General features: G+C 46.7%; 1 protein-coding gene across 1 annotated transcript in view; it reads right to left on the bottom strand.

Annotated features, from left to right (window-relative positions):
• Positions 1–62: 62 nt before the first annotated feature.
• AMFR (autocrine motility factor receptor) overlaps positions 63–15,428 on the bottom strand; it is a 39,238-nt gene continuing 23,872 nt past the window's right edge. The window contains exons 9-14 of the mRNA XM_059904886.1: positions 13,848–14,038; positions 11,935–12,038; positions 6,154–6,288; positions 4,376–4,459; positions 1,112–1,296; positions 63–302 (exon numbers count right to left, since the gene is read on the bottom strand). Coding sequence (XP_059760869.1) covers positions 155–302; positions 1,112–1,296; positions 4,376–4,459; positions 6,154–6,288; positions 11,935–12,038; positions 13,848–14,038 — 847 coding nt within the window. The 3' untranslated portion in view covers positions 63–154. The remainder of the gene's footprint in view (positions 303–1,111; positions 1,297–4,375; positions 4,460–6,153; positions 6,289–11,934; positions 12,039–13,847; positions 14,039–15,428) is intronic.

Genomic DNA, 15,428 nt, shown 5'->3' with positions numbered 1-15,428 from the left:
TGTCACATAGAAAGTATTACAAAAAAGGATTAAATCTGCCAGCTGTCCACACACTATTAAGACCACGTGCTTTACACAGCGCAATGCAGTTGAGCCCACTCCTTCACTCAGCAGGCAGAGCTGGGGACAGGCCTCTTCAGCTCGGGAGGAGGCGCTAGGAGCTCTGCTGCTTCTGAAGTCTCCGCTCCGCGGCAGCAGCCAGCATCCTTCGACGCAGGGTCATGGGGTCAGAGGTCGTGCCTTCCGAGGGGAGGCAGCTGTCCGAGGCTGAGTCATCTTCAGAACTTCTGTTCAAGAAGCGCCTACAAAAAACAAAGGACTTGAGTGAGGGATCAGGGAAGCTCTGGAACATGCACACACACAGAAACATACAATGTGCTTCTTTAATTCCCCCACCTGCCCAGCACCGTCACGAAGCTGTCACTCAGCACCACCCCGTGAAAAAGACACCTGTCCCTGAACAGAGGGGCAGAAGTTCTCCGCATCAGGCGGCCGCTCAGCTCCTCGCTCTCCACCGGCCACCCCCTCCCCACTTACACGCACAGCGCGAAGTCCCCACTCACAAGGCCTGCGTTGGGCACGGAACCCACCCACAGGAACAGAACACCGGCCCCGGCCCCAAGAGTTTAAGTAACAAGCGCCTGCGAGGCGACAGAACATGCCCGCTCTGGCGGCTCCCGCCTGGGGCTGGGGGGTGGGGGTCGGCGCTTCGAGGTCGGCTGCACGCAGAGTGGCCAAGACGGAGGACTCAGGAGCTGGACACCAGGCCAGTGTTAGCCTCTCTAGGCCTCAGTGTCTTCAGCTTTAAGTCTGTCTAATGGGTATAATTACCATGCTCCCTCTTAGAGTTAAGGGAATTAGAGTAATTAACATAAAGGGTCTAGAACACACTGGCACAGAAGTGCTAACCGTTTAAGTGTGGCAGAGAGCGTCCACAAGGAGACGCCAGCAGCACCAGCCGGAGGTTACTACCTGGGCCCAGTATTACCAGATCATCAGGTTTTTCAAGAGATTTGAAACCTGAAGTTTTAGCTGACAGGTGATAGGTTTTCAGCGTTGGCATCCATGACAAGGGCCTTCAGGCCCGGCGGGGGCTGCGGAACCCGCTCACCTCCGCGCCTGCTGCAGGAGGTCGTCCTTGCGCTGCACCAGCATGCGCTGTCTCTCGTCAGCGGACTTGGAGAAGCGGCTCCCCCGGGCCTCAAAGTCCTCCCCTTCACTGGGCTCCGCTTCCAGCTCACCGAAGTCCAGTGCCTCCTCCAGCCGAGGACTGAGGTCCAGCGGCACCCGCTCGGTCTGGACACACAGGAAGCAAGGGGCCACTGTGAGCACGGGCTGCCCTGCCAGGCAGATTCCCCATCTGACCGGTGCCCCAAATAACGCTCTTCTGGACCTAAAAGGAGGCGGGCTGCCCGGCAGGGAACCGCGGGCACGTGTGTAACGGCAGACATGGGCTCCCGAAGGGCAGGACCTGACCCACACGGCATGTTCAACGCTATGGAATAAGTGAATGATTACCAGTATGAAAACAGGAGCACCTCGAAACTGTACTCTCAGAAGATAACAAAGTTAACTGCTTATTTGCATTCTGGGAATTTTCTGTTCAATGCTACTTATTGCTCTAAAATTTAAAAAAGTCTTATCACATATACTGCACAAATTTTATACCCTCACTTGACTCTGAGAACAGTAAGGCAGATAAAAAATGGTAAATTCTAAGTATCTTTGTTAAAACTGATATAATATCACGTGGTTCCTCACGTAACAGGATATAAGAATGGGACTCTCTCTGTTCTGGCTGCAGCTGTGAAGGCCAACACAATGCCCAGGAGCCCCAAAAGGCTCAGGCAGCTGCCCGGCCATCTACTACTCATACTCCCAGACTCAGGCCCAGACCCAGGCTGGCCAGCGTCAGCCCAGCACCCACCTCCAGGCGACAGCAGAGTTGAGGAGGAAGAGGCTGAGAGGCTATTTTTAAGAGTTCCTGGAGTGCGCGCTTTTCTCTCACCCACCCTTGCCACCTCTCCTTGCCCTCAGCCAAGCGAGTGAGGGACTTCAAGAGAACCATGTGAGGACTTCCCTGGGGGCTCAGTGGTTAAGAAACCGCCTGCCAATGCAGGGGACACGGATTCAAGCCCTGGTCTGGGAACTAAGATCCCACATGCTGCGGAGCAACTAAGCCCGTGCGCCACAACTACTGAGCCTGCGCTCTAGAGCCCGCGAGCTGCAACTACGGAAGCCCACACGCCACAACTACTGAAGCCCGCATGCCTAGAGCCCGTGCTCCGCAACAAGAGAAGCCACTGCAATGAGAAGCCCACGCACCGCAATGAAGAGTAGCCCCCACTCGCCGCAACTAGAGAAAGCCCGCGCTCAGCAATGAAGACCCAATAGCCAAAAAATAAAAAATTTAAAAATTTAAAAAAATAATAATAATTTTTAAAAAAGAGAACCATGTGGCCTGACTCATATGCCCTAGAGTTTGGGGGACACAGAGACTGGTGGTGACTAACACACACCTGAAAAATCTAAGAGGAAGAAACTGGCTTGTAGCAGATTTTAAAAACGCTTCGATGGGAGCCAGTTCAACTTCCACTGACTGTAAGGCACTGCTGTGTGTGTCCTGGGGGAGGGGACGTGGGTCCTGCGGGAGAACCAGCCTGAGGCTGTTGAAACTGACTTTGCCCAAGAGGACCACTGGGAGGGGTGAAGGGAGCCCCATGAAGGAAGGGGTGGTCATAAATAGCCAGCCCAAGTTCAAACTAAGTATGGTCGAGGTTTCTGGTGCTAGACAGGACAGGGAGATCTCTACAATAACAGCTGTAACACATATATATACAGATGTGCACATGCGTACGTACACACACACACACACACACACACACACACACACTGGGGTCACATGGCCCATCTTAACCCTCTCGCCTCCTGAGTCCGACCCTAGAGGAAGTTAGAAAGAAGAGCTGGTGAGTGGAGGTGGAGGTGGAGGTGGAGGTGGAAGGAAGGGAATGGAAGGCCACCCTCAGGTTCCTGCCGGCCTCCAAGCCTGATCCACGTAGGCCTGAGCTTGGGCAGAGGGGAGACCCCAATTTAAGCAACTGGCAGATCTGATCTGATGACTGGGATAAACTGAGGTGTTTATTAACTGTTACCCAAGAACTTTTTATTTCCTAAGAATGGCCAAAAGTGTTATATAGCAAGCTTCTTTGTGAAACAAGTGCTTTCCTTCCACTATGTTAAAAAAAATTCAGAAAGCCTTCATGCTCACTCTAAAAATAGAGATGGGGAATCAAGACAGAAATCAAACGTGCTGTACCCACAAGGCCCCCAAGCCAGCCTAGTATCCAAATCTGAGCTAAGCCAGCTATGAAAACTGGAAACACAATGAGCCCCTTCTTCAGAAGCCAGACGCCATTTTACAAATGCTGCACGACCCAATTACAGATTTGGATATGAAAATTTTAACTCAGCAACAGATCTGAAGAATTCTTAGGAGTTTTTACTGTTTCCTATTTGCAGGGAAAGGCATGTGAGGTGAAAGCAGCCTGCATGTCACTCGTCAAGTGAAAGCAGCTGCTTCCAGCAGAGCCCTGACCGACGCTGGCAGAGAAGGCGGCGCCATCCTCAGGCCCCAGCCCCTGTGTGGGAAGCCCCACACATCACACCAACAAGGAAACACAAAGATAGGGCTGTCTGGGGCTTCTTCAGTCTCTTAAGAAAACTTCTGGAAAGCACGGTAATTGAATACGCAAATGGGAATTCCAGAAAAGGGACACGAACCGGAACCCCAGGCTGTGTGGGGCAGAGCATGGGGTGGGGCTGAGGCACCTCTGCCCTGGAAGCCAGACCCGGGAGCTCCTCCCGGGTGCACGCAGCTACTCCGGGTCACCCAGCGTGGCTATCTAGGCTAACCTGGTTCCCAGGAGAACCACACTTCCCCCACCCCAGGGGTCTCGTTTTTGTGAAATGCATGAAGTCTCTGCAAATGCTGAGCTGGACAAGCGAGGTGTGGGGGGAGAATTAGCTGAGGATTTCGGCCCTAGAGAGCGGAGCCCAGCTCAGTCACCCAGGGTCCTGGGCTCAGCCTCACGCCGCCCTGCCTAGTGCCGCCACTCAAGTTCACAGCGGCAGGGCCGGCCCGGCAGAGCATGACTCTTCTCCTCCGGTCCTGAGGCCAGTCCCCAGGGAGGGGGCTGCAGGCCATGCCAGGCACAGCAAGGTCTGTTACCCTTGGACACTGAGACGACGCTGGCATACGGCCTCCTCTCTACTCTCGCCCTCAGCCGTACAAACGTCAGAGGCGGGGTGCAGACCACCGCCAGGTCCCCCGCTGCTCCCCATCCCATACGCGCTCTCTCTAGTACGCAGGCCTTACCTGAGCGGAAGCTTCTCCGTCCTCCTGCTCGCCGTTTGGCCTCTCCGCAGGACCGTTCAATGCAGGCCTAATGCTCTCTGACCGCTGAAAGAGAGAAAGCAGCACCGACAGTGCAGAGCCGTTCTGAGCTCGGCGGGCGGGTACGGGGGGACCTGGAGCATGGGGGAGCTACAACCCCAACAGTCTGAGTTTAGCAAATCCCACGGCATCGAAGACATGAGAGCGCTACTGAGCTTCAAAACACAGCAAAGGAGCCTGAGGCCTAAATCTGAGAGTCATCAGTGGGCCCACGTTTAATTTCCCTTTCAGTAACAGTAACTGCACAACAATAACAAAACGACAACAGCAGTTAACACCGACAGGACACTTTGGAAAAGCACTGACACCATCATCGCATTCATCTCCTTAACATCCTGTGAACTAGGTACTGCTGTTCTCACTTTCATCCAGGCCGAGATCCCAGCCCACGCTGCAGACACCTCGGGGCCCTGCGCATGTCCCTGAAGGTCTGCCCGCTGCGTGCCGGCTGCCCAGTTTCTGTATTTCATCGCCCGAGGACACACTCTGGCTGTGTGAAGGAACCTGGCCCCCGCTGGAGGCAGCCCTCAACCAACAACTGATGGAAACTGGTGTATAAGCACCCCGGCTCCTCCCCCCTCAGGAGGAACAATGCATTCTACACTGGACCCCAGAGGCCTCCAGTGGGCTCAAGCTCTAGCTGCCCACGATGGTAACTGCTGGATAACAAACCCTTTATCCACTTCACAGCCCCACCTGCTGCCTGTGTTTCCTGGAATACTTCCCATGTTTCCTGGAACACCTCCCAAATTAACTACTGGCAACTGAATCCCTGTCTCAGGGTCTGTTCCTGGGGAAACCCAAAGTCAGAGCCAGGTCAAACAGGTAAGGACCATTGAGCCACCTCTGATACCTCAGCCCCTTTGACTCCCAAGTTGAGGCTCATTCCCTCTTCCAAGATTCTCACGCTTGAAGATTTTACTAACAGATTTCCATGTTTCTGCATACTTAAGTTGAGTAATTTCTTGGTATATGATTCCCTAATCACATATATTCTTCGGTCCTGCCAGAAAGCTTTCTTTAAAATGTCAATACTTTTGTGCCCATCAAAGAGGTTACATGATGGGCCAGGAAATAGGATCTTTAAAAAAAGAAAAAAAAAGTCAAAAATATAAGCCTCACACACAGATAGGAATTATACCCAGTGGAAAGCCATACCAATGTGCAAAGCCAGGGACAGAGGGCGATACCTCCTATAGCTGGGGTTAGCAAACTATAGCCTGTGGGCCAAGCACTCCAACAGTTTTTGTAAACAAAGTTTTACTGGAACACAGTCATGCACATTCATTTACATATTGTCCATGGCTCCTTCAGTGCTACAGCAGGAATTGAGAAGTTACAACAGATAATGAATGCATGGCTTGCAAGGCCTGAAATATTTCTATCTGTCCTTTATAGGGAAAGACTGCCAATCCTTGTCCAAAAGGAACCGATGCTAGGACCTCCTGGACTGGCAAGGGCAGGCTGGTTTGGGGTGTACATCTGCACAAAAAATTAGCCAAATAGTTTTGTCCTTGTCTTAATCCAAGCCTCTTGGATGGGTCTGTTCTCAGTCATAATCTGGGAAGTTAGGGAATTCACAGAAACCCTTCATCAAATCATAAATGATATTCAGCTGTTAAGTAACTAGAAAGTTAATCTAGAAGATTAAACCTTTGCGAGGAAAGAATTCATTTGTCATGTCTGAAACCTCAGTTTACCTGTGTGGGAAAAGGTACTTGAATCCGTCCTTCTAAAATGTTGTCTGTTGTTATTTCGACTGAGCGTGTCAGCTGGAGGTCCTGCAGTACTAGGTGGTATGGAACCTGGGGAAACATCTCTTGAATCTGATGAGCCTATAGGAATACAAACAAAGAAGCCATGAAATGTTCACTCTCAACAGTTGCTCACTGAGGTCATGGGTAAGGCAGCCTCTGGGCACTGAACTTGGTGACCTGCCTTGAAAACACAAGTAAGGGGCCACCTCTATGCCACAAATTACCATCAAACTGCAGTATTTCTTAGTATTTTTCCAGAATGCCAAACAGAAAACTTGGGGACAACATCAACTTTAAATTAAAAAGCCCAGAAATCCAACTGGAGCCCGAGACAGGCTGAACTAGAATATTCTAGTTTTAAAAAGCATTCATTGTAAAGCTCAGTAAAATTCAGGTATATAAACATGTTCTGCTTAAAGATTTAATTCCTAAAAGGAACAAACTTCTGATACACACTACATGGGTGAAATTAAAATGCATTAAGTGAAAGAAGCTCAACTCAAAAGGCTATGTACCCTATGATTCCATTTATATGACATTCTAGAATAAGCAGAATTACAGAGACAGAAAACTGATAAGTGGTTGCTACAGGCTGGGGGTGGGAGAGGAAGTGATTACAAAGGGGCACAATGGAATCTGGGGGGAGGCGGAAAGGAACTGTTCTATATTTTGATTATTGTGGTGGTCACATGACTGAGTTTGACAAAACTCAGAGATGGATACTAAAAAAGGTGAATTTATTGTAAATAAATTTTACTTCAACTTAAAAAAAAAAAAAAAAGACTATAAAAAATGTAATTGCTGGGACTTCCCTGGTGATCCAGTGGTTAAGAATCCGCCTTCCAATCCAGGGGACGCAGGTTCGATCCCTAGTCCGGGAACTAAGATCCCAAATGCCGCAGGGTAACTAAGCCCGCACACCGCAACCTCTGTGCCCACGTGCCACAACCAGAGAGCCTGCGCGCTGCAGCTACTGAGCCGGTGCGCTCTGCAGCCCACACGCCACAACTAGAGAAGGCCACGCGCCACAGCGAAGATCTTGCATGCTGCAACTAAGACCCAACGCAGCCAAATAAATAAAACAAATAAATAAAAGTAAAAAATAAAAAAATAAATGTAATTGCTAATGTTGCTCTGGAGCTGCAGTTTTCAAACTGTACTCTAGAAATGTCTCGGAGGCCATGAGGGCTCTAGGGTGGGCACACATACAGAGGGGAGCAGGCAGAGATCTCGGCGCACCACCACCGGTACTTTCATCCAAGCAGCTCCAGACTTTTTGCTCATACGTGTGTATTTATTTTACGAATGCTTACGTTCAAGGTTTTATTTGTGGAGAAGTCCCAATGACCAAAAGAAAAAACGACAAGGAAATATATAATTGCTTTGGGGGCACAATAAATTCTACTGTTGGGATAGTGGCTCCCAAGAAACATGTTGTCATGTAGAAAGAGAGGAACGTGTCCCAGTGTCAGGCCTAAAGAGAAAAGACCGGGGTGAAACCTGTGCAAAGCTTTGCTTTGGGTCATCGTTGGGGCAGGGAGGGCAAGACAAGTGTGTAGGACAAAAGGACCCGGAGCTCCACGGGCCTGGGATCCCCTCACTGTTTCTATGAATGTAGTTGATCATTTTTCACAACCCAGGTCAGGTCAAAGCTAACTGGGCAAGAGTCCAAAACAACCTCAATAATCAGATAACATTCTCCTCTATTCTTAAAAAGGCCCCCTCTCATTTCCCAAATAAAATAAGTCCAAGATTCAGTTCACTTGGCCAAAGCTTCTCTTCCAGAAAATCCAGCAAGTTATATATTAGACTTTTATAAAAAATGTACTGTGACAGTAAATTAGTTGTGCTAAAAATAGGCTATTCCAATCCACCATGCAACGGGAGGAAGAACACCAGGGCCTGCCTGAGCATTCTAAACACACCAACTCCAAGAAGGTAATTCTCATTCCTGGGAGGGTTACATGTCCGTGAATTCAGATTTTTTTAAGGGGGCAGGTGAGGTGACCCACCTGAAGAGCTTCAACAGCTGCCCGACCCTGAGGTGCCCACACAGAGCCTGGCCCAAGCCAGTCATCGGCCACGCAGGGCTGCGCACTCCCGGTCCATCTGCCCTCGCGACACCGCTCTCACTCTCTGCTGATGACCTGGCTGGGCGCTTCACTGAGAAAGCAGAAGGCCGCGGGAAGCCAACTCTTTTTTTTTTTTTTTTAATGGTCAAAATCATATACCATAAAATTGCCCATCTTAACCATTTTTAAGTATACAGCAATGTTAACTATACACACACTGCTGTGCAACAGGTCTCCAGAACGCTTTCATCTTGCAAAACCGAAACTCTACACCCACTGAACAGCGACCCCCACTCCCCCTCCCCCTGGCGACCACCATTCTACTTTCTAAGAGTCTGAGTAATTTAGATGGCTCATGTAAGTGGAATCACGCAGTATCTGTCTTTTTGTGACTACCTTATTTCACTTAGCATAGTATCCTCAAAGTTCTTCTTTTTCAGGCTGAATAATATTCCACTGTGTGGACAGAGCATTTTCATAATCTATTCATCTCTGATGGACACTTAGGCTGCTTCTACCTAAATGGTTATTATGAGCCATGCCTTCTTTTTAAACCGTATCTCAAAACGACACGCCTGTAGCTACGTCCATCCCGCCTCCCAACAAAGGTGAGAATGCCCCTCTCCTGGCTCTGGCTCCCAAACCCACCCTCCACCTCAGGTCTTTGCCTTCAGTTAACTTTTCTGTTTGTTCTGTACCATCAATCTCTCCCCCTCCAGTGATCATTCCTATTCGTACACCAAGCATGTTTTAGAATCTTTTTAAGAAGACTCTTGGGTACTCAAAAGAACTGAAAGCAGGGTCTCCAAGAGATATTTGTACACCCATGTTCATAGTCCCATTACTCACGATAGCTAAAACATGGAAGCAACCCAAGTGTCCACCGACAGATAAACGGATAAGCAAAATGTGGTTTATTCATACAATGGGATATTATCCAGCCTTAAGAAGGAAGGAAATTCTGACACATGCTACAACATAGTTGAACCCTGAGGACATTAAGCTCAGTAAAATAAGTCTGTCACAAAAAGATAAATACCGTATGATTCTGCTTATATGAGGTACCTAAAGTAGTCAAATCCACAGAGAAAGAAAGGAGAATGGTGGCTGCCAGGGGCTAGGGAGGAGGGAATGGGGAGTTATTGTTTACTGGGTATACAGCTTCAGTTTTGCAAGATGAAAAGAGTTCTGGAGATGGATTGTGGCTGATAGTTGCACAAGAATATGAATATACTTATTAATACCACTGAACCGTACAACACTTAAAAATGGTTAAGATCATAAATTTTGTGGTACGTGTATTTTACCACAATTTAAAAAATAGAAAAAAAGAAGACCCGTGGGGAAAAGAAAAAGAATACATACTTATTTGCTTATATGTGTATGTAAACATTCTGGAAAAACACAACACAGAAGAAACTAATTGAAGTTGTTATTGCAAGAGAGGAGGGTGTCTGGGCGGATGGAGGAAAAGACTTCACTGGATACTCTCTATAGGTTTTGAAATTTGTGGATAAATGGCCTGCTCCAAAATCTTAAAAAAAATATATTAACAAAAACTCCTCTGACGGCACACCCCTATCAAGCCACCACATTACTTCTCCACTCCCTCTTATAACACACTGCCAGCTACTGGGTGTCTTCAGCTCCCACTCATTTTCCAATCCAACAACCTAGTACTCAGGCCCTCGAGCCATGGAAGCTGCTTGCTCCTCTCCAGCTGATTAACCACCTCCACTCTGCCAAACCCAACATGCACTTCTCTGACCTCATCTTCTAAGAATTCCCACATGGTTGACTTGACGCTTCTCCTGGTTTCCTTCCTTCTCAGTCGCTGCCATGGCTCCTCCCATTCAGCCAGACCTCAGTCCTGAGCCCTCTTCTCCTTCTGAGCTACCTTCTTTCCCTCGAAGAGATCCAGTCCCCTACAGACTAAAGCTCCCAAATGTCTGTCTCCAGCTGGATCTCCTTCCTGAGGTCCAGAACTGTCTACATGACATCTCTACTTGGATGTCTCACAGACACCCCAACTTCCCAGCCAAACAGAAGGCCGAGTCCCTGTCCTCCATCTGTTCCTCCTCCCGTCCTGCCCATCTCACACATGACACCACTGCTCAGCTGCTTGACCGAAAACCAGCACTCCCCTCACCCCACTACCCCACATCCAAATCAAAGCACTGTCAAGTCCATCAGTTCATCTTCGAAAAGCATCTGAAATCCGCCACTTCTTTTCATCTTTATTTCCAATGCCCTGGTCCAAGCCACCATCTTTTTTTGCCTGAACTACTGCAACAGTCTCCTAACTGGTCTCACTGGTCCCATTTTTGCCCCTCTAAAATTCATTCTCTCAGAAGTAAATTATTCTCTGTTAACTGTCCTGTCAGTCCCCTGGGGGAGGAAAAAAAGCCCTGAATGGCCTTCTCATACTTTCATTATAGTATCTAAACTGGATTGTAGCCTACAAATCCCTGCTTGACCGGGCTCTGCAACCTCAATTTATGTCACAATCTTGGTTCCGACTCGCAGGCTCCAACCACAATCACCTCTCTGTTTTCTGAACATTCTCACCTCATGGCCTCTGTACCTACTGTTTCCACTGCCTCTTTCCCCTGATCTGCCTCCTTCTCTTCTCAGCCTTCATGTCTCAGCTTAAATATCACCTCTTGAGACTTCCCTGAATGTCTCCTCTAGAACAGCCTTTACCCACTGCTCCACCACATCACCTGCCCTGCTGCCTGCAGAGTCCGCGTCCCCGTCGGCAACGATCTTATCTGCTGGTGTTTATGATCAGTCTCCTCCCCCCACCCCACGCAGAACTCACACTTCTTGAGAGTAGGGCTCCTGTCCCCCTTGTTGACACTACAGGTGCTACGCAATTTGTTGACACTGCACAGTGCCCGTCTTGGGAACAGGCTTTCAGTACACGTTTGTTGGACTAACACAGGTTGCATTTTTAAGACTCCTGCATTTATCCTCACAATGAACACTACATTTCACAAACGGTGAACCATGTTTCTCCAACACTGCAGAATAAAAATATACCCCATATGACAAAGCTTTAAGAAAAATACAAAGAATCTTGAAGTATGTGGACAATATCCTTGAACCAACAGCATGCCTGAATATCTCAAGGTGTGTGTGTGTATATATTTATATTTATATATGTATATCCACAGGCATGTATGTATGTATAAGTGTGTATGTGAAGGTATACTCATTTATTTACTTTGGGAAGGGAGAAGAGGGGGTTAAAATAACACATTCAGTAGGCCTACGACAATTTTTAATAAAAGTCACATCATTCACTCCAGCCAATAACTCCCCAAATATTTTTGGTGAAAATCAAGAGGTGTCCCAACACTAGCCTAGATCATGAGAGTGAACTTAGTAGTGCTCAGAAAAGGTTAGATTATCTGCCACACAAGTATAATGAAAGCTGGTTTCCAAATCAGTTTCAAATTTTAAAGCACAGGAATTGAAGTTATCCCAGTGAATAAGATGCTCCTGAAAATCCTGCTGTTCTTTTTTTTAATCCCGCCATTCTGCCAGAGCAGAGTGAGACCAACTGAGTCATGCACACTGCAACTGTTCTCCAGCTTTTCCTTCCCTCCCGATTATTAATCACCTTTCAAAAGCAGTGAGCGGTCCTTACCATTGCATTAAGCTGGGAGTTGCTTGCCTGTGTAATGCCTAGAATGTTGGTGGTGTGCATCACTTCGACTGAAAAACTTGGCAGCCAACTCGCAATCCGGGACCCTAAAACAAACAAGAAGCCAGCACAAGTCTTAGAGACCTCTTTCCCCTGTCAGTTACTCTGCGGTCGGCCGCTCTGTGGTACCAGCTGGTACTCACTGAGGGCTTACTTTACTCCAGCCCTTTGACCAAGTGTCCCATGTGGATTAGCTCATTCAATCCCCACTAAAACCCTACATGGGTTTATTATTATTATTATTCCCATTTTACTCTTCTCAGAGATTTGACTCTAGTGCTCTTGTTGGTTCCCCAAGGCACTCGGAACTGAGGTAACTTGCCCAAGACCACAGCATTTAATTATGGTGGCCAGGACTTGAAGCCAGACAGTCAGGTTCCAGAACACTTCACCACTGGGCTTCCCTGCTTTCCAGTGGCCCTGGATCCACACAAACTCAATCCCTCTCTCAGGCTACACTATAAGGAAGGTTTTCAGGGCTCTAAAGCTGCTACAGTAGATGAGAATTTGCCCCTCTCTTTCACGCTACACACAAATACTACTCGTTTGGAGACATCATTTTCAGGAAGTATTTTTTACTTAATAATCTGGTTTAAAGACTTTAGTTTTCTGATTCGAAATTCTTTTCGAAGAGCTCTATAACACAGGTTTGCGGACTAATGGTACCAAGAAGTCTGTTGCTTCTGCCATTTCACTAAGGAAAGGGAATCCTAAGATATACCACCACCAGGTGTCAGCAGTAAAACAACTCCATTATCAAGCCACACATTTAAGGAGGATTTCCCTTTCCTTCACATAGAAGCACTGAGGCCTGGAATGTAAAACAAGTTCAATGGCCACCTCAAAGATCTTGCCTGTACAGATGGTACCCAATAAAAAGCTGGATACTTATTTCATGTACTTACTAGGGAGAAATAAAGTTACCTTTATCTATTTTGCCTAAGTTTTCAGTAATAATTCATAAAATAATAGCTTACATAGCCAGGACCCATGTCCAAGATCTGCTAGTCTATTTCAGAAGTCTTACGTGGTAGAGGCCGTAATTAGCAGCCACAAAGCAGCCCCTCTACACCTGCCCAGCATCCCTGCCCAGCCAGCCAAGCAGCCCTCATCCCCTCCTCTCAGAGACTCCACTCTACTCCTTCGGTCCTTCCTATCAGGGATTTCAAAGTGTTGCCACTCCCACCGTGCTCTACCCTTAGAAACTCAAATCAGAGACCTGAAGAGCACTCCTCCTAAACAAATAAGCCAGGGATACCTACTTTAGAGTAGGAAATATGAACCCACAGAATTTAATGGTATTGGAATTGATGAAAATCAACAACAGCCTGATGTAATGTGAATTAAAGGATGATCAACCAGTCCCTGACATGGTGCCCATGACCTTAGAATTTTAAGTGTGGTTTTATTACAACCCCTTTCAATATTCTGGAAGATGGAATATTCATATTTTATGGGCAAAGAAACAGGGTTCTAGTTCTGATTCTCCTTCTGGTACCCACTGGAAAGGCTACTCAATGACCGTTCATTATATGCTTAAGTATTACATCGATGCAATAAATTATTAGCAGTGGTTAACTATGAAGCTGATTCAGCATGCTCCTTGCAGTCACGGTTGATTCAACTGTAACTACTTTCACCTCCTCGCACCCCCCGTCCCCCCAATTCACACAGAATCTAGCAAAATGCCTGGCACAGAATAACCCCTCGGTGCTGTCTATACTTACCGAACATTTTCAATTAAAACTGAAATATAACATTAAACTCGCCCATACAGGGCAAGTTATAATTAAAACATCATCCCCTAAGGGGAGAAAACCCCTGGCAGATGGTTTTAGAGGTTGAAACCAACTAACCATCGAAGTGGAAGAAGTGATTGTGTTGGTTTAAGCGAGGTCTGCCTTCAGCTGCTGCTACAGGAACCAAATTCTCATCCAAGTTCTCTCCTTGATGCTCTTCCCTGACACGATTATTGTCGGCAATATTAAGAGACATTCTGCATGTTGGGCAGGAGGTGTCTTGTTCTAGCCAGGAACGAAGACAGGAGCTACCAAAAAGTCCAAAATAAGATATCCTTAGCATATTTTGTGAGAATTCACCAGAAGTACTCTGAATGTATCAGTGACTTGCAATTTTACTTTCTATTTACCATTAGCAAGATTTAAACGTTGAGAAACACTTGCTGACATTACCCCTTTGCCCTGCTTCACTCTAATGTACTTCTGGTGTATCCTGCTCTGAACGTTAATTTGTTAACATACGTGGTCATCCACCAAGCTCCTGGGCATGACCCTTCAGCAAGACTTCATCACCTGGCTCACCATCCTCCTCTCCAGCTCTATTTGATTAACTTCAAATCCATGTGGCTGAACCATCCAACACCCTTGCCTCTCATGTCTTTGAATCCTCTATTCCAATGATCTGTTCTCTCACTCTACTTTAGCCTCCACTAACCTTGGCCTTCTCTTCAAAATCACGACTTCAAAGATCTCACTCTCCAACTAAAGCTCCTCTCCTTCCAGCTCGCCTCTTATTTGCTAAGACCTCCCATCCACTTTTTCATCAAGCATCACATCCCCCCAGAGCCTTACTTCTGTCTTCACCCAGAGTACCTACAACCTTACATCCATAATCCCAACTTCTTCAACCCTCTTATATTTGTATTCTGCTTTCCCAACCAGGCTGAAAAGCTTCTTGTGCCCTTTTTCAGGTGATGATAATGCCCTATTTAAGGTAGTCTCTCAATAAATACTTGTGCTGCCCATTAAAGGAAGTATACTAAAAAAAAAAAAAAAATGAGAAGGTTGGATGAAGCGATCTCCAAGGTACCTTCCCAATTTATAATAGTACTTATCTTTCTCCTAAGATTTCAAGAGGCCTTCCGTTCCATAATAATATATTAGCTTTTTTCTAAGAGTTCAACGAGGCACTGAATAAAAATGCTCACTTCCTCTGTGTCTTTTCTTTTTTAATATCTGGGAGCATGTGCACATATAAGATTACACAGGAGAACCTCACCAAACTGTGATGATCCTCAGAGTCTCTAGCAACCAAATGGTACTTAAGTACCAAAACTTTCCCAGAGGCCAAGATGAAGCTACTTCTTACTATCTCTCTGCTGGAAGAATGTATGACAGTAATGTTCCAAAATAATGAATGTGTACATTCAACTCTATCACATTTTGAAACAATAAAGTACCTATAATTCCTGTTTGTGATCATGTAACTATTAGCCAAATAAATGATTATATTTTTTAAAGTTCATTTCCCCTTAATGAACACCCTTAAATCACACCTCTAGTAAAATCAGCCTTGTGGGAGACTACCAAAATGTGTAAAATCCTTGCCTTCCAATAATGCTACCTGTGACACACTTTTCATAAGCAAATCTAATTTTACTTCATATTCTGCAAAAACTTCCCACATTATGTACAATA

This window comes from Balaenoptera ricei, chromosome 19, assembly GCF_028023285.1.
Source record: "Balaenoptera ricei isolate mBalRic1 chromosome 19, mBalRic1.hap2, whole genome shotgun sequence".
In the NCBI taxonomy this organism is placed as follows: Eukaryota; Metazoa; Chordata; class Mammalia; order Artiodactyla; family Balaenopteridae; genus Balaenoptera; species Balaenoptera ricei.
Note: the sequence above shows the minus strand (reverse complement) of the source record. Positions and strands in the feature narration are given on the sequence as shown.